Source organism: Peromyscus eremicus, chromosome 23 (genome assembly GCF_949786415.1).
Source record: "Peromyscus eremicus chromosome 23, PerEre_H2_v1, whole genome shotgun sequence".
Classification (NCBI taxonomy): Eukaryota; Metazoa; Chordata; class Mammalia; order Rodentia; family Cricetidae; genus Peromyscus; species Peromyscus eremicus.
This window is the reverse complement of record NC_081438.1, coordinates 33,808,849-33,833,411: the sequence shown is the minus strand read 5'-3', so window position 1 is coordinate 33,833,411 and position 24,563 is coordinate 33,808,849. Positions and strand designations below refer to the sequence as shown.

Genomic DNA, 24,563 nt, shown 5'->3' with positions numbered 1-24,563 from the left:
ATGGAGATGATCTCTGTATGCAACCATTCTTCCAGGTCTCACCACGGCTGCCCGTTCTGTGTTCCCAAGTTTGCAAAGGCCTCGGATGCAATATATTTAGAAAGGTACAATTTTCTTTTTCTAAAAGGAAAAAGGAATCAAGAAGCTGGGGTAGGCAGCAAAGCAAACAGGAAAAGTGAGCTTTGAGGTAGGTGGCCAGAGATCAGACATTTTTCCTCAAAGGGACCTGTTTTTCAGAGGTGTCAAGAATAGTTCTTAGAGGACCTGCAGGCATTCAGAGCAAAGCAACATTCACAGGGACCTTCTCGGTGCTATGTTTGGAAGTAGCTCTTCTCACCCCAAGCCTGCCTATTATCAAAATAGCCCTTTTATCCTCAAGGATTCTGGCCAAACACTAGTCACTGCCCCCCACAGGGAGGATGTTCAGAGCTGTACACAGGAGCAAGGGGCATGCATACAGCAGAATCTGACTCAAATGGGGACATATGACTTCTGTAGTGGAAGATGCTGGGGACTGGGCCAGGTCCCAAGGATGTGGCTGACTGTGAGTAAACTGTCCACCTGTAAGACACAGATGCCACTGTCTAGGGCACCTGCTGGGTTGTCAGGAGCCACTACCAAGCTCCTCCCAGGACACAGAGAAGGCCCAGGCTGTTTTGTGCAGCCCAGTGGTACTCCTGCACCAGACCCAAGACAGTCTTCTCCTTTTTTTTTTTTTTTTTTTTTTTTTTTGCAAAAGTGCTAGAAAATTCCAGTTCCTGTGTTGGGTGTGGTTGTGTATGCCTGTCATCCCAACAAAGGAAGGCTGAGACAAGGAGGTGCAAAAGCTCAAGACCAGCCTGGTATAATGCCGTGGGACTTCAGTTTTGTTTGCTCATTTGTTTTGTTTTATACAAGCTCTAGGTATGTATCCATGGCTGGCCTGGAATTCATTATGTAGACCAGGTTGGCCTTAGACTCAAAGAGATGGAACTGCCTCTGCCCTCTGAATGCCAGGATTAAAGGTCTGAGCCACAATGCCTAGCGGAGACCTTAGCTTTAGATATAATTTTATTTTATTTTTTTTTAAGCTGAGGACCAAACCCAGGGCCTTGCGCTTGCTAGGCAAGCGCTCTACCACGGAGCTAAATCCCCAACCCAGATATAAAATTTTTAAAAGAAAAAGAAAATAGCTTTTCTAACCATGTTCATACAAGAAATCCGAATTAAACTCAGTGGGTAACAACAAACAAACCCACCCACACGAATCAACTAAAAGCCACGAAAATGGGATGGGGGTTTGGTGAAATGAAGGGAGTCGGTAGGAGGGGGATGAGAGCAGTCGTGGGGAATGACCAAGATCTGTTGTACACACGTAGGAAAATGTCAAGTAATAGTAAAGGTGGGAAGGAAGAAAGGAAGGGATCGGAGAGGAGGAGGGAGGGAGACATGTTAAAAGAGAAGCGGGGGGGGGGGGGAAGAGAAATAAAATCAACGAAAATAGGTGAGAACAAAACAAAACAGAACGTCCTACAGGCACAAGCGTGCAATCCCGATGATTTCCGACCTCGGGGAACTACTTCCGACGAAAGTTATCCTTCTCGCGGGCTCCGATGACGCCAAGGACGCGCCGGAAGTCTCAGGGAGCGCTTGGATGGCGCCAGCTGCGAGTGGCTGACAGTTGTCTGGGACTGGGGTAAGGCAGCTTCGGGAGGCTCTGTGACACGCAGGCTGGGCGGCGGCCGTCGGTACCCGGTGTTTAGACCTCCTGGTTATGTGTGGGACCACAGTCCTCTCCGAGCCCCCGGCACCCCGCTTCGCGTGCTCCCCTCCCAGTCGGCTGTCCGCCTGGTCCTCATTCCGGGCTCCGGACGCAGTTGCGGTCTCCCACCCTGCTGCAGAGCCTCCCTGATCTTCTCGGAGCCTGATGCATCCCGGGTCTGGTTGTAGGATGAGCTCCATTCACCACTACCCTTCCCTGCTCTCATCAACAGCGGTAGATTCTGTGACCTCAAGTACGCGAGCGTCTTGACTATAGTGTGTCCGGAAAGTGTCCACCAAGGGAAAACTATCCGGGACCTCAAGGGGGCCACCTCGCCCTGTGTCTGGACCCCGATGAGGGCGCCGCGGAGATACCTATAGTGAGAGTGACATCTATAGGGGTGGTAGACCCAAAGCTACTGCACTTTAAATTTTCGTCCCAGTTCAGCAGCGGGGCAGTATCCTCTACTTCCAAACGCCTTTCGCAGTGCATCCCGCTATTGAAGCTTATTTAACACGGTGTAAGCGTTGCACTTGATTGTCTCCGCAGCCAGCTCTGGAACGACCATGCCGCCATCTTTGCACGTTCCAGACGCACAGCGCTACCCAAGCTGACGTGCTATCTGAATTCTCGGTGGATGTGGCAAAGAGGAATGAATGCTAGAGGTGCCGCTGAACAGTGTCCGACCAAGAGAAATATGTAGGCGGGAGACCTTCTGTTACCTTGTGAGAACGGCTCTTTTTTTTTTTTTTTTTTTTTTTTTTTTTTGATGTGGTCTTTATTGTGATAAGAACTTACATTAAGATTAGCATTTAACAAATTTCTTTTTATACTTTAAATTTTTCTTACATGTATGCAGTGAGTCTTGATCATATCTATCTCTCCAACTCCTCTACCCCCACTGAACACATCTCCCTAAAATAAGAAAAGGAGATAAACATTAAAAAGTAATAGTAAATAAAAGCATTGACAATCAAATTGATGCCCCAGAGATAACACAAAGGATTATTATACTAGTATGAGTAATTTAAACAACGTTAGCTTACTGCTAATACAGGATAGATTCAGTGGATATACAGAATTCTAAGTATAAGATAAAGAAGCAGAATATCTACACATCTAAACAGATTACATCTGGAAAAATGAGTTAGCCACCAAATATCTCTCAATGAAGCAAAATCTAGGATGTTATATACTTTCTGAAGAATTTGAACAAATTTTCAAAAAGAGTAAGTGTTCCAAAAGTAGAGGAGGAATGTACATTTTTCAGGATATTTTATGTTGAAATCATCATTCTAACACCAGAGCTAGATAAGGTGCTAAACTGAAGAGAACTTCATGACAGTATGCTGAGGCATATAGATACAAGAGAAGGCTGAACCTACAAACAATACCAAAAGTCTTGGAAATTAACCTGTTGCCAGATATGGTCCTTAGAAATATTTTCTCTTGTTTTATAGATTTCCTTTTTTTTTTTTTTTGTGAATTCTTTTTTTTTTTTTTTTTTTTTTGTGTGCCAGAATGCTGTTTATTGAAGGAGGGAAGAGGTCTTAAATACAGGCTTACAGCACAATGGGAGAACCCTGGAGGGCAGAAGTTCGCTACTGATGTTTTACAATCTTGCATCTAAGCTGTTAACGCCCATTATGCAGGATACACAGACAAGGAACTTCCCTTAAGCATTCAGGAGGGTGGAACGTGGAACCCGGCAGGGATTAGCATAGGGAGGATATTAAGGTCAAGGTCAGCAGGCAAGGCAACAGTTACCCAAAATGGGGGGGGGGGCAGGGCCCTACAGGTCCCCCTTTTACTAAAAAATGAGCTTCTGACTTAGGTTGAGTGGGAAGTCAGCAGGTCACCTTACCTGTCATGGAGACCACTGCCCAGGCCACACAGGCGCTCTGTCTTAGGTTGGTGAGCACCCCCCCAGGCATTACCCATCTCTGAATACTCATTATCATACAGGCTCAATCGTGTGTGAGTTGCAGAATTAACTGCTGCCAAAGATCTCAAAGTGGCACTGGGCTTGCAATCAGTGTGTTGGACACAGAAAAGACCAACAGAGGTCCTATCCCACCCATAGCCAGTAGGCTAAAGGCAACTGAGCCATTCCCTTCCTTAACGAGCCTTACTGCAAATTGGAGTCCTTGTAAGATGGTATCCCAAAAGCCAATGGAACTTGAGTTTATAAATTTATAATTTTCAAAGCCAATCGAAATGTATATAACTATTGAATTAAATTTATCATGCCCAATAGAATGAAAGATTAATTAACTGTTGTAGCTACTTTTGCTGCCAGGGTCTCCACTGTGCTAGCTGTAGTAAGCAATTATAAAATGGTAATCCCAGAAACAGTAGCAGCGGTGGCCACCACTGCTATAACAGCAACAACAGCAGCAGCAATGTCAAATTCTCTTCTGGAGCCTGTGGACATCCACTGGCATGGATACACAACTCCAGGAACACGAACCTCCAAGGCCCATTTTTCTTGATCCCAGCATGACTTAGGCTGGCAGCTCTTCTGGAGAATCCAAAAGCATGGCTACAGTTCCTAGGCTTATGTTAATGCTTGCCAAAGCTGGCCATATTGGGCTCTCAATCCCCATTGGCATTGGAAGTGGAGAGTTTTTCATTAAGGCCCAATAGGTCTCTGTTATGTTGGGTTTCAGCAGCAGTCACAGGGTGAACACAGAGCTCAGGAATCCAAAGAGGAACCTCATTGTCCTGAGGAAAGACAAACAGAACCACGGGCCTACACCAACACCAGATCGGGTCTCCTTCAAGTGCTAGTAGAAAGACCCTTCCATCGTTCCAGAGAGTGAATTGTAACAGGAGACCTCCAGTGCTTATCTGCAGTGGATACTCCAGCAGAAACCACCAATAAAAAATTTAAAATATATAAAACAAGGGAAAGAATAGAATGTGGAGAGGAATGATGAGTCCCCAGTCCCCCCCCCCCCCTTTTTTTACTCCAGCAAAATATGTTTGTTTGGCTCCTTTTTAAACAGTTCAAATTTTTCTTTCTTTTTTTTCATTTTTCACTTTTTCAAATTAATCAATTTATCCACCTTTCTATTATCAGCTTGATACAGTATGTATTCCCATCTTAATTGTGAAATGTTTCATTGAGGCTTGCTCAGTAATTGAGTAAAACCAAAACTTATTATAAGCCACAGTCGTCCTAGGGTCCCCCATGCTATATATATATATATATATATATATATATATATATATATATATATAGTCTCCATGGTTCTGTGAGTTGTAGTCTGATTGTTCTTTATTTCTAGAATCCACTTATGAGTGAGTACATACCATGTTTGTCCTTTTGGGTTTGGGTTACCTCACTCAGGATGTTTTTTTCTAGTTCCATCCATTTGCCTGCAAATTTCATGCTTTCATTGTTTTTCTCTGCTGAGTAGTACTCCACTGTGTATATGTACCACATTTTCTTAATCCATTCTTCAGTTGACAGGCATCTAGGTTGTTTCCAGGTTCTGGCTATTACAAATAGTGCTGCTATGAACATAGTTGAGCATGTATCTTTGTGGTATGAATCAGCATTCCTTGGGTATATGCCCAAGAGTGGTATGGCTGGGTCTTGAGTTAGTTCAATTCCTAATTTTCTGAGAAACCGCCATACTGATTTTCACAGTGCTTGTACAAGCTTGCATTCCCACCAACAGTGGAGGAGTGTTCCCTTTGCTCCGCATCCTCTCCAACATTGACTGTCATTAGTGTTTTTGATCATAGCCATTCTGACAGGTGTAAGGTGGTATCTCAGAGTCGTTTTGATTTGCATTTCTCTGATGATTAAGGATGTTGAGCATTTCTTTAAATGTCTTTCAGCCATTTTTGATTCTTGTTTTGTGAATTCTCTGTTTAGCTCTTAAGCCCATTTTTCAATTGGATTGTTCAGTATTTTGATGTCTAGTTTCTTGAGTTCTTTATATACTTTGGAGATCAATCCTCTGTCAGATGTGGGGTTGGTGAAGATCTTTTCCCATTCCGTAGGCTGTCTTTTTGTCTTATTGACTGTGTCTTTTGCCCTGCAAAAGCTTCTCAGTTTCAAGAGGTCCCATTTATTAACTGTTGTGCTCAGGGTCTGTGCTGTTGGTGTTATATTTAGGAAATGGTCTCCGGTGCCAATGCGTTCAAGAGTACTTCCTACTTTCTCTTCTATTAAGTTTAGTGTAACTGGATTTATGTTGAGGTCTTTGATCCACTTGGACTTGAGTTTTGTGCATGGTGATAGATATGGATCTATTTGTAATCTTACATATTGCCATCCAGTTATGCCAGCACCATTTGTTGAAGATACTTTCTTTTTTCCATTGTATAGTTTTGGCTTCTTTGTCAAAAATCAGGTGTTCATATGTGCATGAATTAATGTCAGGGTCTTCAACTCAATTCCATTGGTCTGTATGTTGGTTTTTATACCAGTACCAAGCTGTTTTTGTTACTATAGCTCTATAGTAGAGCTTGAGGTCAGGGATGGTGATGCCTCCAGAGGTTGCTTTATCATACAGGATTCTTTTAGCTATCCTGGGTCTTTTGTTTTTCCATATGAAGTTGAGTATTTTTCTTTCCAAGTCTGTGAAGAATTGTGTTGGGATTTTGATGGGGATTGCATTGAATCTGTAGATTGCTTTTGGTAAGATTGCCATTTTTACTATGTTAATCCTACCTATCCATGAGCATGGGAGATCCTTCCATTTTCTGATATCTTCTTCAATTTCTTTCTTTAGAGATTTAAAGTTCTTATCAAAAAGGTCCTTCACTTGTTTAGTTAGTGTCATCCCAAGGTATTTTATATTATTTGTGGCTATTGTAAAGGGTGATGTTTCTCTGACTTCTTTCTCAGCCTTTTTATCATTTGTGTATAGGAAGGCTACTGATTTTTTTGAGTTAATCTTGTATCCTGCCACTTTACTGAAGGAGTTTATCAGCTGTAGGAGTTCCCTGGTAGAATTTTTGGGGTCACTTATGTATACTATCATATCATCTGCAAATAGTGAAAGTTTGACTTCTTCTTTTCCAATTTGTATCCCTTTGATCTCCTTTTGTTGTCTTATTGCTCTAGCTAGAACTTCTAGTACTATATTGAATAAATATGGGGAGAGTGGACAGCCTTGTCTTGTTCCTGATTTTAGTGGTTATCGCTTTGAGTTTCTCTCCATTTAATTTGATGTTGGCTGTTGGCTTGCTGTAAATTGCCTTTATTATGTTTAGGAATGTTCCTTGTATTCCTGGTCTCTCTAAGACCTTTATCATGAAGGGGTGTTGGATTTTGTCAAAGGCTTTTTCAGCATCTAATGAGATGATCATGTGTTTTTTTTTTCTTTCAGTTTGTTTATATGGTGTATTACATTGACAGATTTTCGTATGTTGAACCACCCTTGCATCCCTGGGATGAATTCTACTCGGTCGTGATGGATAATTGTTTTGATGTGTTCTTGGATTCGGTTTGCCAATATTTTGTTGAGTATTTTTGCATCAATGTTCATGAGGGAGATTGGTCTGTAATTCTCTTTCTTTGTTGCATCTTTGTGTGGTTTGGGTATCAGGGTAATTGTAGTCTCATAAAAAGAGTTTGGTAGTGTTCCTTCTGTTTCTATTGTGTGAAACAATTTGAAGAGTATTAATTCTTCTTTGAAAGTCTGGTAGAATTCTGCACTGAAACCATCTGGTCCTGGGCTTTTTTTGGTTGGGAGACTTTTGCTGACTGTTTCTATTTCTTTAGGGGTTATTGGTCTATTTAAATGGTTTATCTGGTCTTGATTTAATTTTGGTATGTGGTATCTATCCAGAAAATTGTCCATTTCTTCCAGATTTTCCATTTTTGTGGAGTACAGATTTTTGAAGTATGATCTGATGATTCTCTGGATTTCCTCGTTTTCTGTTGTTATGTCTCCCTTTTCATTTTTGATTTTGTTAATTTGGGTGCTCTCTCTTTGCCTTTGGTTAATTTGGCTAGGGGTTTGTCTATCTTGTTGATTTTTTTCAAAGAACCAACTCTTTGTTTCATTGATTTTTTGTATTGTTCTCTTGGTTTCTATTTCGTTGATTTCAGCCCTCAATTTGATTATTTCCTGGCATCTATTTCTCCTGGGTGAGTTTGTTTCTTTTTGTTCTAGAGCTTTCAGTTGTGCTGTTAATTCATTGATATGGGATTGCTCCATCTTCTTTATGTGTGCATTTAGAGGTATGAATTTTCCTCTTAACACTGCTTTCATAGTGTCCCATAAGTTTGGGTATGTTGTACTTTCATTTTCATTGAATTCTAGAAAATCTTTAATTTCTTTCTTTATTTCTTCCTTAATCCATTGATGTTTCAGGTGGGCATTATTCAGTTTCCATGTAGGCTTTCTATAATTTTTGTTGTTGTTGAAGTCTAACTTTAAAGCATGGTGGTCCGATAAGATACAGGAGGTTATTCCAATTTTTTTGTATTTGTTGAGATTTGTTTTGTGACCAAACATGTGGTCAATTTTTGAGAAGGTTCCATGGGGTGCTGAGAAGAAGGTATATTCTTTTTTGTTAGGATGGAATGTTCTGTGGATATCTATTAAGTCCATTTGAGTCATAACATCTGTTAGGTCCTTTATTTCCTTGTTAAGTTTCAGTCTGGTAGATTTGTCTTTTGGTGAGAGTGGTGTGTTGAAATCTCCCACTACTAATGTGTGGGGTTCGATGTGCGTTTTAAGTTTTAGTAGTGTTTCTTTTATTCATGTGGGTGCTTTTGTATTTGGGGCATAAATGTTCAGAATGGAGACTTCATCTTGGTGGATTTTTCCTGTGATAAATATGTAATGTCCATCCTGATCTCTTTCGATTGATTTTAGTTTGAAGTCTATTTTAATAGATATTAGGATAGCTACACTAGCTTGTTTCTTAGGTCCACTTGCTTGCAAAGCCTTTTCCCAGCCCTTTACTCTGAGGTAGTGTCTGTCTTTGAAGTTTAGGTGTGTTTCTTGTATGCAGCAGATGGAGGGATCCTGTTTTCTTATCCATTCTGTTAGTCTGTGTCTTTTTATAGGTGAGTTGAGACCATTGATATTGATGGATATTAATGACCAGTGATTGTTAATTCCTGTTATTTTTTGTGGTTGTGTTGTGTTGTCCTTCTTTGGTGTTTGTTGGTGTGGGATTATCTATTGCCTGAGTTTTCATGGGTGTGTTTAGCTTCTTTGGGTTGGATTTTCCCTTCTAGTGCTTTTTGTAGGGCTGGGTTTGTGGACAGGTATTGATTAAATCTGGTTTTATCATGGAATATTTTGTTTACTCCGTCTATGGTGACTGAGAGTTTTGCTGGGTATAATAGTCTGGGTTGGCATCCGTGGTCTCTTAGTGTCTGCATAACATTTGTCCAGGACCTTCTAACTTTCATAGTCTCTATTGAGAAGTCTGGTGTTATTCTGATGGGTTTGCCTTTATATATTACTTGGTCTTTTTCCTTTGCGGCTCTTAATATTTTTTCTTTGTTCTGTGTGTTTAGTGTTTTGATTATTATGTGGTGAGGGGACTTTTTTTTTTGGATCCAGCCTATTTGGTGTTCTGTAAGCTTCTTGTATCTTCATAGGTATTTCTTTCTTTAGGTTAGGAAAGTTTTCTTTTATGGTTTTGTTGAATATATTTTCTGTGCCTTTGAGTTGGTATTCTTCTCCTTCTTCTATCCCTATTATTCTTAGGTTTGGTCTTTTCATGGTGTCCCAAATTTCTTGGACGTTTTGTGTTACGACTTTTTTGTTTTTAGTGTTTTCTTTGACTGATGAATCTATTTTCTCTATTGTGTCTTCAGTGTCAGAGATTCTCTGTTCCATCTCTTGCATTCAGTTGGTTATGCTTGTTTCTGTAGTTCCTGATTGTTTAGTCAGGATTTCTATTTCCAGCATTCCCTCAGTTTGTGTTTTCTTTATTGTGTCAATTTCAACTTTCAGATCTTGAATTGTTTCCTTCATCTGTTTAATTACTTTTTCTTGGCTTTCTTTGATTTCTTCCAATTTTTTGTTTGTTTTTTCTTCCATTTCTTTAAGGGAATTTTTTATTTCCTCTTTAATGGAATTTTTCATTTCCTCTTTAAGGGAATTTATTTCCTCTTTAAGGGGATTTTTTTATTTCTTCTTTAAGGGCCTCTATCATCTTCTTATAGTCATTTTTAGGACTGATTTCTTCTACTTCTTCTGCCTTGGTATGTTCAGGTCTTGCAGGTGTAGAATCACTAGGTTCTGATGTTGTCATATAGGTCCTTATGTTGTTGCCTGTAGTTTTGCACTGGCGTCTACTCATCTCTCCCTCTGCTCGGTGCAGGCGGTGTCTGTGTCTGAAGGTGCCTCTCTTGTTCTAATTTTTAGTCTTGGTTCACTAGGAGTTCTTGGTTAAATTGGTGCTGTTGGGCTCTGTTTCTTCGGGAGCAGCTTAGTCAAATCAGCATTAATGAGTTCTGTCTCTGGGAGCAGTTGTTCCCAGTTGGTGCAGGGTGTGCTTATGGTTTCAGTGGTTGTTAGGTTCGTAGGGGTTAGATGTTTTTTTTTTTTTTTTTTTTTTTTTGTGGAGGAGCAGGGAAAGGAAGCTGTCTGGTCTTTGGGACTCCAATGGGTAGGGCCTAGTGGCTAGGGACCTGATCTGTCGGTCTGGAGATGGGAGCTTACCTGTTCTCAGTCGGTGAAGTGTATATTTACAATTCTGGTGATCTGGTTCGGTGGCTGGGTGGTGCCTTCTTCTGTGTTCTTAGGTCACATTTTGTTCATTCGTCAACTCCTCAGCTGATCTTGTTTTCTCAGACTTCAAACTGTAGAGTTCTGAATCCTCTCCCGGACGGATTTCAGCTGAGCAGGGTAGTCTCACCAACACCTCCAAGTTGTTGGGTTTGACAGGATGAGCAGCTGGGCCCTGGTTGGTCTCAGACAGAGTGTTCAGATCAGTTCTGGTTCCGTCCCACAGAGATGGCTCCTTCCCCAGGTGTTGGGATTAAAGGCGTCCCTGTTCCAAGCTCTTGATTAAGAGCTTGTTTTCACTAACTCTTAGGCGGGTAATAGCTCAGTTTCTGGTCTTTATTGCAACTGTGTTTTGCCCGCCGCCCGCTGCCGCGCCTGCCTGCCTCTGCGGGCCGCTGCCGCCGCGCCTCTGGTTTCCTCTTTTATTAGTTAATAGTTTCTGGTTTGATTATCTGAGTTGGAATGCTGGCCCAGAATCCTGCCTGGAAGACAGTGCCACCATTTCCAGTTTGTTCGTTTTAAGACAGGGTTTCTCAGTGTAGCCCTGGCTGTCCTAGAACACATGCTGTAGACGAGGCTGGCCTGGAACTCACAGAGATCCACCTGCCTCTGCCTCCTAAGTGCGCTCTCCCCACAGTGCGCCCCCCCCCCCCATTTCCAGTTTCTTTTTTGTTTTGTTTTGTTTTGTTTTTCGAGACAAAAATCACACTGGGAGATAACTCGGGGGTTTCTCTGTGTAGCTTTGGAGGCTGTCCTGGAACTCACTCTGTAGACCAGGCTGGCCTCGAACTCACAGAGATCCGCCTGCCTCTGCCTCTCGAGTGCTGGGATTAAAGGCGTGCACCACCACTGCCCGACCATTTCCAATTTCTTAACATAGGCCTTTGTATTTCTTCTGGTTCTCATGGTGATCTGTAACATTGTGCCACCGACCTGTTTAATAGGCCATGATGCATGATTCTGGGTTAGGAACCTGATTACTTTTAGGAATTGCTCATTCTGATGAGGTCTGCAGTTCTTTGTGTGTGTGTGTGTGGGACTTTATCACTTTCTATGTGACTACTTATGGAAGTAAAATATTTTGTTGCTGGGTGTGGTGGTGCACCTCTGTAATCCCAATATCCTGAAAGTTGAGGCAGGAGAATTTTGAGTTCCAAGCTACCCTGGGTTACCTAGTGAGACCCTGTCTCAAAAAACAAATAAGGGGTTGGGAGATGGCTCTGTTGATAATGCCTTCTAATCTGGAGGACTCAAACTTGATGGCCAGACCTAATGTTAAAGCACAAAAGTTGAGGGGATGGGAGATAACTCAGTGGGTAAGAGTGCTTACTTTGAAAGGATGACGTCCTGAGTTTGAGTCCCCAGTACCACAGTAAAAAGGGAGCTCCAGGTTTAGCAGGAGACTCTAAGGGCATATGATGGAGAATGATAGAGAACACTTGACATCCTCCTCATGCCGGCAAACATTCACCTGCAAGCACCCACCCTCAACAACAGATTAGTAAATAAACAGTAAAATAAGAAGGCCCTTCTCATCTTACTTAAAAAAAAAAAAAAAATGTGTCGGGCAGTACAGGTCTATAATCCCAGCCCAGGGGAGGAGGTGACAGTGGGTCTGTTGGACCTGCTGGCCAGCCAGTGTGGCTGAATCTGTGAGCTACAGGTTCAGAGAGGGAGCGTGCCTCAAAAAAATGTGGAAAAGGGATGGGTGGTAGTTCACTGACGGATTGCTCGCCCAGCATACATGAAGCCCTAGGTTCAATTCTCAGTACTGACAGGGGAAAGAAAGGACCCCGTTGACTTGGGTTGCCTTGACCAATACTTTGGGAAGAGAGCTAGCTTCGTGAGTGAAGTACTTGTCTTGCAAGTGTGAAGACCAGAGTTCAAATCTCCAGAACATATGTAGAGACCTGATGTAGTAGCATGTGTCTTTGTAATTCCGGTTTTCCTACTGTGCAATGGGAGGATCCTCAGGAACACACGGGCCAGCTGGCCTGGCAAACACCACAGCGAAGAAACAACAAGGGGGAGGGGAAGGATTAGCACCACAGTTGTCTTCTGACGGCCACACACATGCCATCAGACGACATTATTCACCCACACTTAGACAAATGCACATACACAAAGAAATTTTCAAAAATTAAAAATAAGTCTGGGCATGGTCATACATACCTTTAATCCCATCACTTAAGATGCAGAGGCATGCTGTTGAGGCTAGGATGATTTGCATATTGAGACGCTGTCTCAAACAATAACAAAAATAAAACCAAGCCCCAGGGCTAGGGAAATGTCTCAGTGGGTAAGGGCACCTGCTGCCAAGCCTGATGAACCTGAGTTTAGTTCCCTGGATTCACATGGTAGAAAAAGAGTAATAACTCTCAAAAGTTGTCCTACACACACACACACACACACACACACACACACACCCCGTGGCACCCACATACACACAGAGACAAATAAATAAAGTATAATTTAAAATAAAATGGAGCATAATTGAGGAAGATATGTCAACCTCTGGCTTGAGCACACATAAACCTGTCCATGTACACCTGTAGACATGTGCACACACAGACAAGTATACACACAGCCCACAGACAAACTAATAAAAGGAATTTGTTGCCCTGAAGGCAGACCACAGTGTTCATCTGAGGATGGACTAATGCCCACCAATCTGGGTATGAATCTCAAATGCAGGAATAAACTCAGGGCTTGGGATATGTGCTGGGGGATAGATAAATCCTTCCACAGCAGTTACTCACGCTGTGTCTTTCTTCACAGCCTCCAGCATGGACTTCCTGTTTCTCTTCTTGTTCTACCTGGCCTTCTTATTGATTGGTGTTGTCATGATCTGCATCATCACAAAAAACCAGCGTTTGAAAGGCCTGGTCCTGGGAGGAGCACAGGTACAATGATCCTTGGATACTGCTGAAGTTTGTACTAGCTATAGTCTGAAAGGCTCACTGGGCCAGGTGCTGTGAGTCTTGCCTTTAATCCCAACTCTTGGGAAGCTGATAGAAAGACCATAGAAAGACCCCGTGTCCAAACAAACAAAAAGTAGTCTTGTTACTTTGCTTTGAGATAGGTCTAGTTTTCAAGGTTGGCTTTTTAAACACCTTGTAGTTGGTCAGGTGTAGCTAAAGTTTTCCTGCCTGGCCCACAGTCAGGACAAATCTCTGTCACCCGCCAGTCCCACAGCCACTCAGACCCAACCAAGTAAACACAGAGACTTATATTGCTTACAAACTGTATGGCCGTGGCAGGCTTCTTGCTAACTGTTCTTATATCTTAAATTAATCCATTTCTATAAATCTATACCTTGCCACATGGCTCGTGGCTTACCGGCATCTTCACATGCTGTTTGTCATGGTGGCGGCTGGCAGTGTCTCCCTCACCCAGCTTCCTGTTCTCTCCATTCTCCTCTCTGTTAGTCCCGCCTATCCTTCCTACCTGGCCACTGGCCAATCAGTGATTTATTTATTGACCAATCAGCAACACATTTGACATACAGACCATCCCACAGCAGTCAGGGATGTGAAGAGTGTTTGCACAGACATGCTTGCAGCAGGCGTGAAGCTAGAAGTGGGAGACATGTGAGCAGTAAGCTGAGCATCTGGCTGTCCATCATCATCTGACATCATACCATCCATCTTCCTCTGGGGGTCAAAGCAAAATGGGGGCAAGTAGCCGTGAGAAGGGGTAGACTTGGGAGGACCCTGGGGCTCTGGACTTTGAACATGGGGACTCAGGGTAAGGAAAGGCAGCTTTCACACCAGCCTCTGCCCACTCCCTTTTCTTCAAAGACTCTGACATGTACATCTTTGCAGTCAAAGCAGAAATGCAGAAATTGTCTACACCTCCTAAATCCTAGCACTTAGGAAGCTGAGGCAGGAGGATCATGAATTCCAGGCTAGCTTAGGTTACATAATGAGACTGTTTCAAAAGTAGAGGGGGAGCTGTGGTGATGGCTGAGTGTTAGAGGGCAACCAGAGGGACTGGGGGTTCAGATCTCCAGAATGCACATAAATGCTGGCTGGGATGGTGGCCAACCTATAATTTTAGTACCTGGGAAGCAATGACAGGAGAGCCACAGTGTAAATTGGTGGCTAGACTAGCCAAATAGGTGAACTCTGAGAGACCCTGTGCCAATATATAAGGTGAGAGCCATCAAGGAAGACACCTGACACCAACCTCTGAGCACATACATGTGCACACATGTGCACAGAAACACGCCACACACATGCACCATAACAACGTGGGCAAGTTGGCCTGGAAGGAAAGGTAGTAGAAGCAAGTCCTCCTTATTCTCTTGGATTGCTTCTCTGTCGTATGAAGATACAATGGCTAGAACTACCACCCTTGCCAGTTTGTGTGGGAGTGAGGGGACTGAGGAGGGAGGCTGACCCTTCTCCTGTGATTTCAGGTGTGCTCCTGTGTAATCCCACAATGCCTTCAGAGGGCTGCGCAGAGGCTTCTTCATCAGCTCTTCCACACACGGTATTTGTGGATCAGGGTTTAAACATGGCCGGATTCAGTCTGCAGGATTGCATGTTGCCATGCTGTAGCTGCTGGAAGTGCCTTGTGGTTTCCAGCCTAGAAGGGGAAGGAGGCTGGAAGCTTCCAGAGTGTTGAAGATGCCTGCTTTTACCTTTTCATTTTTTGATTGATTATAGTGCTGGGGATTGAACTGAGGATGTTGTGTGTGTCTGGCAAGCTCTCTACCTCAGCCACTGAACTATAACCCCAGACCAACATGGCCACTTTGCTTTGGTTTTGTTGAGACAGGGTCTCATTCTATAGCTCAGGTAAGCTTACAGCTGGCTTGGAATTGGCTACATGGACCAGACAAACTCGTGATAGTCGTCTAGCCTCAGCTTCCCCTGTTATCTTGGCTAACAGTCGTGAGCCACTGCGCCTACTGCCATCAGGTCTGCTTTCAAGTGAAGATGCTGAAGAAATAGCAAAGTAGCGCCGGGCGGTGGTGGCGCACGCCTTTAATCCCAGCACTCGGGAGGCAGAGGCAGGAGGATCTCTGTGAGTTCGAGGCCAGCCTGGTCTACAGAGTGAGTTCCAGGAAAGGCGCAAAGCTACACAGAGAAACCCTGTCTCGAAAACCCCCCCCCCAAAAAAAAAAAAAAAAAAGAAATAGCAAAGTATTCTTAAATAGTTCTGTAAAATCTATGCAAAATGTGTTGGTTTTTCATTTATTGTTTCATTTAAATATTTATGTGTATATGCCTGAGTGTGTGTGTACCACATGCGTGTAGGAGCTGGTGGAGGTCAGACACAGGCATTGGAGTCCCTGGAACTGGAGTTACAGAGGGTTGTGAGCCCCTGTGTGGATGCTGGGAACTGAACTTGGTCCACTGCAACAGCAGCACATGCCCCCAATTACTGAACCACCTTCCCAACCCCAATTACGACTACTATTATTATTCTAGACAGGGTCTCACTATGTTGCTTTGGCTAGCCTGGAACTTTCTATGTAGAACTCATAGAGATCTGCCTGCCTTTGCCTCCTGAGTGCTTGAATTAAAGGTTTGCACCTCCTTGCCTAGCTTTTACTTTGGTTGTGAGACAAGAGCTTTACTATATAGCCCTGGCTAGCCTGTACTTGCTGTGTAGCCTAGGCTGGCCTCAAACTCAAGGCAGACCTGGCTCATCCCTGAAGTGCTGGGATTGCAGGCATGTGTATCACGTTGGGGCCGTATTTAACTCTTACAGGAAGTGACTGGCCTAGGGATGGTCCTTGGACTCATGTGATTTCTTCTTGGAGGGGCCTGTGCTTAAGCCACATGTGATTCCTTCCAGCAACCCTACCTTCATTGCCCTGCACCTGCTCTTGCAAGGGCTGGTTTATGCTGAGTACACCGTGGAGCTATTTGGCTACTGCCAGGAGCTGGAGTTCTATCTGCCTTACCTCCTCCTGCCCTACCTGCTGCTGGGCGTGAACCTGGTGTTCTTCACCCTGACTAGTTCAGCCAATCCGGGTAAGTCAGGCATCAGGCTAGTACCAGCTCAAGCCTCTTGCTGATCATGTCATAGGTAACGCTGTTCCCTAGAAGATGGCAGAAGATCCCTCTCTCACGTTTTCACTCCTTCAGTTTTGAGTGTTTTCTGTTTTATTCTTGGTCTTTGACCCATGGGTTATTTAACTAGTGTGAAATCTTCCAGTGTGCACTGTTTATTTTGAGACAGGGATTTGCTCTGTGTCTCAGGCTGACCTTGAACTCACGAGCTTCCTACTTGTGCCACCATGCTGGGGTCACAGCCATGTGCTGGTTTCAGTACACTTTTTAGTTTTTGAAATGTTCATTCACTTGCTCATGTCTACTTGGAGCTATGGTCAGTATGACACAGCTTCCTTTTTATTTTATTTTACTTTTTAAATTAATTAATTGATTTGTTTTTTCTAGACAGGGTTTCTCTGTGTAACAGCCCTGGCTGTCCTGGAACTCACTTTGATCCACATGCCTCTGCCTCCAGAGTGCTGGGATTAATTGTGTGCACCACCCCGGCCCGGTTTTCCTCTTCTCTCTCTCTCTCTCTCTCTCTCTCTCTCTTTTTTTTTTTTTTTTTTTTTTGGTTTTTCGAGACAGGGTTTCTCTGTGTAGCTTTGTGCCTTTCCTGGAACTCACTCTGTAGACCAGGCTGGCCTCGAACTCACAGAGATCCTCCTGCCTCTGCCTCCCGAGTGCTGGGATTAAAGGCGTGCGCCATCACCGCCCGGCTCCTCTTCTCTTTTGTAATGATGCCGGGGATTGAATTCAGATTGAATTCAGGCCCTCTGGATGCTAGGCAAGTGCTCTGCCATTGTACTAACTCCCAGCCATAGGGCTCCATTTCTGTAAGTGCGTTAGAGAGGAATTGGGAGTGACTGTTTAAAAGGTACTTTTCAGGGTGATGGTAGTGTTCCAACATTGATTGCGGCGATGGTTACACAACCCTGGTGCCCTGTCAACCACAGAACTGAGTGTGCTTTAAATTGGCTTACATCTATAATCTCAGCATTTCAGAGGCTGGGGCAGGAGGATTGCATCAAATTCAAGGCCAGCCTGTGCTACAGTGTGAAAACTGTCTCAAGAAACCAAATAAAGGGCCAGTGAGATGCCTCAGTGGGCAAAGGCACTTGCGTGCGGCACAAGCTCAGCCTGGCAATGAATTTGATCCTAGGACATCCAGTGGGAGGAGAGACCCTGACTCCTCACAGTTGCTCTGTGGCCTTCACATGTGCTGTAGCCCACACACCTCCGCACACATTAGTCACTCCAACACAGGACACTACATAAATACAGCAAAGAAGTGAATTGGATTTCTGAGTTATGTCTCAATAAGCCAGTTGTTACTCAAAGTGAGTTAGAGGCTAGATGGTCGCTGTGTTGGTGAGGTGCTTCCTATGCAAGCATAGGGACCCTAGTTCAATCTCCAGAACATACTGAAGAAAAAAAAAAAACAACAACAACCCAGGAGCTGGGTGCAGTGGGAGGCAGAGGCAGGAGCAGCCCTGGAGCTTGGTGGCCAGCTAGCCTGGCCTGATTGCTGAGCCCCGAGTGAGTGAGAATCTGCCTAAAAAAAAAAAAAAGAAAGAAAAGTTGGCTGGCTGACACCTAGGAAACAAAACTGGAAGGTGGCCTCCAGCTTCCACACAATGTGCATCCACACCCATGAACACCACAGAACGTAAAGTGAATTTTTTAAAATAGTAAACACCGCAAGTTTAGCTGCATCATGCCGGTTTGGGTTTCGTAGGCCTGGTCAACCATATTGCTTAAAACTGACATCCCTTTTCTTCTCAGGCACCATCAATAAAATGAATGAGTCATTACTTCTGCAAGTCTATGAATTCGATGATGTAATGTTTCCAGAGAACTCGCGGTGCTCCACTTGTGACCTAAGGAAACCAGCCCGGTCCAAGCACTGCAGTAAGTGTGTCTCTCGGGGCTCCACTGCCCTCCCCAGCACACACCCATCTGTCCACAAGGCCATGCTACCAGAGGAGGTGCACACCAAGCTCCATGCTGGCCATTCTCCACGGTTTCCCACAGCCGAACCCAGTACTAAGACATTTTCCTTCACACAGCCACACTGACGAGGCGATTGGTAGAACAGTGGACTGACATGGGGGTCAGAAGTTGTAGAATGCACACCTAACAAAACGCAGGGCCTGAGTTCATCCCCAACTCCAGGAAAAGGGAAGCAAACTGTCCACAACAAGTAGTAGACTCACTCTTGTGCCACCAAGTGTTCACACTGAATTCAGGAGTTTTGCATAAGTGAAAAACCACTAAATTTGTTAATGTCAAGAAACTATTTTTTCAGATTTTTCTTGTCCCTACTTGGTGCTCAGTGACTATAGTAGTTACACACTGCAGTTCTTCTTTAAATACATACACGTGTGTGCGTGCACATGTTCCCGTGTGTGGGGGTAGATGTGTGGCCTGTGCTTGTGGAGGCCGGAGGTTGGTGGTTGGGCGTCTTCTATCGTTCTTCACCCTGTATATTGACGGTTGGACTTTGCCCGAACCAGAGCTCTCTGATTCGTTCAGGCAGTCTAGGTAGCCAGCTGCTCAGGGACTCCTGTGGCCTTCTGCCTGCTGCGATTACAGGGAGGCTGCAAACCCGCCTGGCATCCGTGCGCGCTAGGGATGTGAATCCGTGCTTGCCCAGCAAGCATTCACACCCCGAGCCATCCTCCAGCCTCAGAAGCCGCAGCTCTAAAAGCTTGGTGACAACAGCTGCCGTGCTCCAGTGAGGGTCTCGGGGAGCGTGCCTGATTTCATTGTCTCAGCGAGGACAGACCGGCTCTGCCACCTTCTTTTCTTTGCAGGGGTGTGTGACTGGTGCGTGCACCGATTCGATCATCACTGTGTTTGGGTGAACAACTGCATTGGGGCCTGGAACACCAGGTACTTCCTCATCTACCTCTTGACACTGACGGCATCGGCTGCCACCATAGCCATCCTGAGCGCTGCCTTTCTGGTCCGACTAGTGGCAGCGTCGGATCTGTACCAGGAAACTTACATTGATGACTTGGGGCATTTCCAGTCTGTGGACACAGTCTTTCTTATTCAGGTAATTTTGCTGAATTAAACTGTAAAACGTAAAGCTACTCTTTTATTCTTTTTAAAAACTCCATTATTTTGATGAGCTCTTTGAGGATTTCATACACACATACAGTGTTTTCTGCCCCTCCCAACTTTGTGTCCTTCTTTCTCTTTTCTTTTCTTAAACCCATGGGGCCCGGTTTGTGCTGCCCATGTACTCGTAGTGGTGAGGTCTTTCACTGGATCATGTCAACCCCCAGGAGCCACACCCTTAAAGGAAACTGACTGCCCCCCTCCCTCAGCCATCAACCATCTACAGCTCCTCATTAGGGGTGGGGGCTGGTGTCCCTCCCTGCTCTATGCTGGAATGTTGCCTGGCTTGATCTTGTGCAGACAACTTCACCTGCTATGAGATCATGATCCTGTCATGTCCAGAAGACACTGCTTAACTCCAATCCAATCCTTCCTGTCCTGTGTGTGTGTGTGTGTGTGTGTGTGTGTGTGTGTGTGTGTGTGTTAGAGAGACAGAGAGAGAGAGAGAGAGAGAGAGAGAGAGAGAGAGAGAGAGAGAGAGAGAGAGAGAGGGTTCTGTCCTGTTTAGGGCTGAGCACTCCACAGACTCTCTGCACTTCGACCAGTTGACTGCACTAGCCACTGTCCACTAGCAAGATTTTTCTCTGATGAGGCCTGAGATCTTCACTAACCTATGGGTAGAGAAATATGAATTTAGAGGGTAGTTTGATACTGTGTCCATTTAGCAAAATAATAGTAGTAGGTTCATCCCTGGGGGTGTTGAGCTCCCAATCTTGGGTTCTAGGTCATTTATTTTTATTTTCTTCAGTCTCTGACTGACTGGTTTGGAATTTGATATGTATACCAGGCTGGTTTTGAACTCATAGAGATCTGTGTTTCTCTCTCTTCAGAGTTCTGAGATTAAAAGTATGTGCCATTACACTTAGCTGACATACTTTTTAAACTAATATAATTTATTTATTGTGAAGGGTCTCATATACGTCAGGCTAGCTTTGAATTTTTGATCCTCTTGCTTCCCACTCCTGAGTGCTGGGATAACTGGTGTGTACCACTAAGCCTGGTTTATGCAGAGCTGGGGATCAAACTCAGTGCTATGTGAATGTACAAGTCAGTGGTGTTAGGGTAGCAGAGTAGTGTTCCCATTACCACTTTTACATTTGAGAACATTTTATTACTCCTGAAAAAACACTCCTCATTCCATCCTCCCTGGCCATAGGAATCATTCATTTGCTTTATGAATTTCCTTTAACTGGACTAGTGGTTCTCAACCTTCCCAATGCTCCGACCCTTTAACACAGTTCCTCATGTGGTGAACCCCAACCATAAAATTATTTTTGTTGCTACTTCATAACTGCAATTTTGCTACTGTTATGAATCGTAATGTAAATAATCTGATATGCGAGATACCTGATATTTGACTCCAAAGGGGTCTCCACCCACAGGTTGAGAACCTCTGAACTGGCCATTTCATAGATTCAGTCATGCAGTATGTGTCCCTATACGTTGGCTCCTTACAGTGCTCTGAAGGTACATGCTGTAGCCAGAGTCTGTTCTTCATTCCTTTCTGTGGCCAAGCAATACTATATTATATATAGTATATTTTATATGTTCAGAAGTTGGCAGATATTTGGCTATTCCATTTTTTGGTTATTTTTTAGTAATGTTGCTGTGAACAGTGCATACACATTTCATGTCAACATGTCTTCTCTTGGGTGTGTGCTTAGGAGTTGAATTACAAGGTCACATGGGAGCTTTTAACCACTTGAACAGCAGCCTGAATGTCTCCTACAAGCAGCGTATACATAAGGCTTCTAGTTTCTTTATATCTTCACCAATACTTTTACCTCCCTACCTTTAAAGGGTTTGTTTGGTTGGTTGGTTGTTGGTTTTGGGGTAGGGTATCACTATGTAGCCCAGGCTTGCTTAGATACTCAATCCTCCTGTCTCAGCTTCCCAAGTGCTGGGAATACATGTATTACCACCATGCCCAGTTGGTGTAGGAGTTTTGGTATAAGAAAGTTGAGGCATCCTTCACATGTTTCTCCTCTCTGTGACTTGTGCTACACAGTTGCCCTCATCAAGAGTTTTGATGAGTGGTTTTTCCTCTTCTGACTTCCAAAAACATTGAAATCTTTCTAAATTTTTTCACCCTGCGTTTTATAAAAACAACATGATATTCTAATAACCAAGAAGTCATATTTGGCTTGGGATCTAGGTGGCTCATTGGGTAAGGAACATGGCACACTAACCTGAGGACTTCAGTTTGGATCCCAGAACCCATGTACAGTGTGGTGGTGCACTCCTGCAGCTAGGTGAGAGTTTGGATCCCAGAACCCATGCACAGTGTGGTGGTGCACTCCTGCAGCTAGGTGAGAGTTTGGATCCCAGAACCCATGCACAGTGTGGTGGTGCACTCCTGCAGCTAGGTGAGAGTTTGGATCCCAGAACCCATGCACAGTGTGGTGGTGCACTCCTGCAGCTAGGTGAGAGTTTGGATCCCAGAACCCATGCACAGTCTGGTGGTGCACTCCTGCAGCTAGGTGAGAGTTTGGATCCCAGAACCCATGCACAGTGTGGTGGTGCACTCCTGCAGCTAGGTGAGAGTTTGGATCCCAGAACCCATGCACAGTCTGGTGGTGCACTCCTGCAGCTAGGTGAGAGTTTGGATCCCAGAACCCATGCACAGTCTGGTGGTGCACTCCTGCAGCTAGGTGAGAGTTTGGATCCCAGAACCCATGCACAGTCTGGTGGTGCACTCCTGCAGCTAGGTGAGAGTTTGGGAGGCACGGACGGGAGAATCCCGGAAGCTGCCAGACCAGGCTAACGTGGCAATGTAGTGGTAAGCTATGAGACATGGCTTCAGGCAAGGCAGAAAGCAAGGACAGACGCCCGACCCTGCTCTCTGACCTCTACATGCACCTGAACTCTCACACCCAGAGATTTAAAAAAATAGTGTTTAAAAGAAAAACTGCAATGTGAGAAACCTACCCTCAGTTTCAGTTCCCAGAGGTAGTCCGTCTTCTAGTTGGCACATAAGTTGGGCATGGACTCCCAGACTGCCTTTATTATACCCTCGCCATCATTGTGCCGCACTCACATAACGAATCAGTGAGAGCCCTGAGGCTTACTTGTCTCATTGGGCAATATTCCACAATCTGACTTGATTTTTAATGGCTCCTTGATGTGCTGTAGTGTGACAGACCCAAAGTTTTACTCTTCTTTATGCGTGGTCATTTGATTTGTTATTGTTTTGGTTTTTTTTTTGAGACAAGGTATCTGCAACCTGGCTGGCCTGAAACTTCCCATTCCCCTGCTTCCGCCTTCTGAGTGTTGTGCTAACCAGCCCACACCATTGTGTGTAAGAAGAGACTGAAAGGGCTGGTGCTGCCATCAGTGTCCTTGTGCTGGTGTTTTGTGCTCAGTGGTTTAAAGAGAGACACTGGTCTGCCTTGCAGGATTTTAGTTTGATGCATGAACTGTCTTCACTATTTATCTTGTAAATATCGGACTGGCAAAGGGCTGTGTCTTGAGTCGTCTTTCGCCTGTGTTGTGAACACCTCAGTTATTCAGCAAGAAACTCTTGCACACACTGGGATTATTCCTGGGCTGTTTTTCTGTTTTGACTGTGACTCATATCTATGTTCAGCAGACAGAGAGACATAGAGAGGAGAGAAAGAGAGTTTTGAACCCAGGGCTTCATGAATGCTACGGCATTGCTGTACCTCTGAGCTGTGTGTACGGTCTGGTGGGTCAGATGTGATGCAGGGGGTGAACTGAGCTCAGCGTCTTCACATTGAGTCAGGGCTGCTGCTCACAGGTGTCATAGTCTGTTTGCTAACACTTATGCTTTTCTGTCCCCAGTACCTGTTCCTGGCTTTCCCAAGGATCATCTTCCTGCTGGGCTTTGTCATGGTACTGAGTTTGCTCCTGGCCGGCTACCTGTGCTTCGCTCTGTACCTAGCTGCCACTAACCAGACCACAAATGAGTGGTGTAGAGGTGACTGGGCCTGGTGCCAGCACTGCCCTCTAGTGGCCTGGTCCTCATCAGCTGAGCCTCACATCTATCAGAACATTCACTCCCATGGGTTTTGGAGCAACCTTCAAGAGATCTTTCTACCTGCCATCCCCTGCTATGAGAAAAAGAAGAAATAGAATGGGAAGTGTTCTTTTGAATACAGTACACATCTATTTGTACATATGGATATTTATTTCCTAAGCATTGTTTGTGTTGGTTTCCGCTGTGTGAGTGTGAATGGGCTTTTGATGGGGAAACAAGGGAGGCTTGCTGATTTCCGTGTACCTTTCCCAGCGCCGTGGCAGATTGCCCGCTCGCTGATTTTCTACTAGAACCAATAGCTTCTGTCAGGAGGGTCGAGAGATGTCCTGTCCAAGGCTATGGGTGACCAGGAGACCTTTGTCTCTCACTGCATTCTCTCATCTGAACAAGGACCATACTGCCTTATTCCTGGATGTATAACAGGATCTTGGTAGTTCCACGTCTCAGGGTTGTGCCCAGGTTGTGCCCATACTCTTTCCCTAGTATGTTCTCGTCCAGGGGCTCTTCATCACCTTAACCAAATCCTCACCTAGGTCTACCTTCAGCAGCCATAGGCCTCTCATTCATTGTTGTACTTGTGGGCCACATTCAAGACTTTTTCGGCTATGTTAAAAAAATCTCCAATATAAAGTGTAAATGATTGCCCATAGATTGTATAAAAATCTTGGGGTGGGAGTGGGGGTTTGTTGTAGGGTGGTAGGGTTTTCAGGAGCAGGAAGCATGTGGGCTGCACCTTGTACTAAGATTCCCATAGTCCTCCTGGGCTAGGCCAGAGCCTAGGGGTCAAGAGGGGCCCCCGACTCAGGAGAGAGTTTGGAAACATTGGCTCTGGGAACAGAAGGTGGGGGCAGGGCGTTAGGTGGGGGGTTGGGCGGTGGTGCTTACCAGCATCATCGACCCTAGTAGCCCCCGGGGTTAAGAACATGCCCTGGTTGATGGGGAGCACGAAAAGGCTTGCATACATGGTGGAAGAT

At 44.6% G+C, this 24,563-nt stretch overlaps 1 protein-coding gene across 3 annotated transcripts; it reads left to right on the top strand.

The window, feature by feature from the left end:
- Positions 1–1,587: 1,587 nt before the first annotated feature.
- Zdhhc4 (zinc finger DHHC-type palmitoyltransferase 4) lies at positions 1,588–23,734 on the top strand. 3 transcript variants are annotated; one of them, XM_059249391.1, is made up of 8 exons: positions 1,588–1,675; positions 2,291–2,466; positions 13,237–13,361; positions 14,879–14,952; positions 16,267–16,445; positions 18,252–18,377; positions 19,283–19,527; positions 23,394–23,734. In XM_059249391.1, exons 3-8 carry the CDS (start codon positions 13,245–13,247, stop codon positions 23,682–23,684), a joined length of 1,032 nt encoding a protein of 343 aa, XP_059105374.1. In that variant the 5' UTR covers positions 1,588–1,675; positions 2,291–2,466; positions 13,237–13,244; the 3' UTR covers positions 23,685–23,734. The 3 variants fall into 3 exon arrangements, with proteins under 3 accessions (XP_059105374.1, XP_059105375.1, XP_059105376.1); XM_059249392.1 differs by lacking the exons at positions 1,588–1,675; positions 2,291–2,466 and having other exon boundaries at positions 13,323–13,361; positions 16,180–16,445; XM_059249393.1 differs by lacking the exons at positions 1,588–1,675; positions 2,291–2,466; positions 13,237–13,361; positions 16,267–16,445 and having other exon boundaries at positions 14,884–14,952.
- The last annotated feature ends 829 nt before the right edge of the window (positions 23,735–24,563 follow it).

Coding starts and splice junctions, on each gene's coding strand:
- Zdhhc4 (XM_059249391.1), top strand. CDS start 13,245: ATGGACTTCCTGTTTCTCTTCTTGTTCTACCTGGCCTTCTTATTGATT. Junction 14,953..16,266: donor CATCAGCTCTTCCACACACG/GTATTTGTGGAT, acceptor GATTCCTTCCAG/CAACCCTACCTTCATTGCCC. Junction 16,446..18,251: donor GACTAGTTCAGCCAATCCGG/GTAAGTCAGGCA, acceptor TTTTCTTCTCAG/GCACCATCAATAAAATGAAT.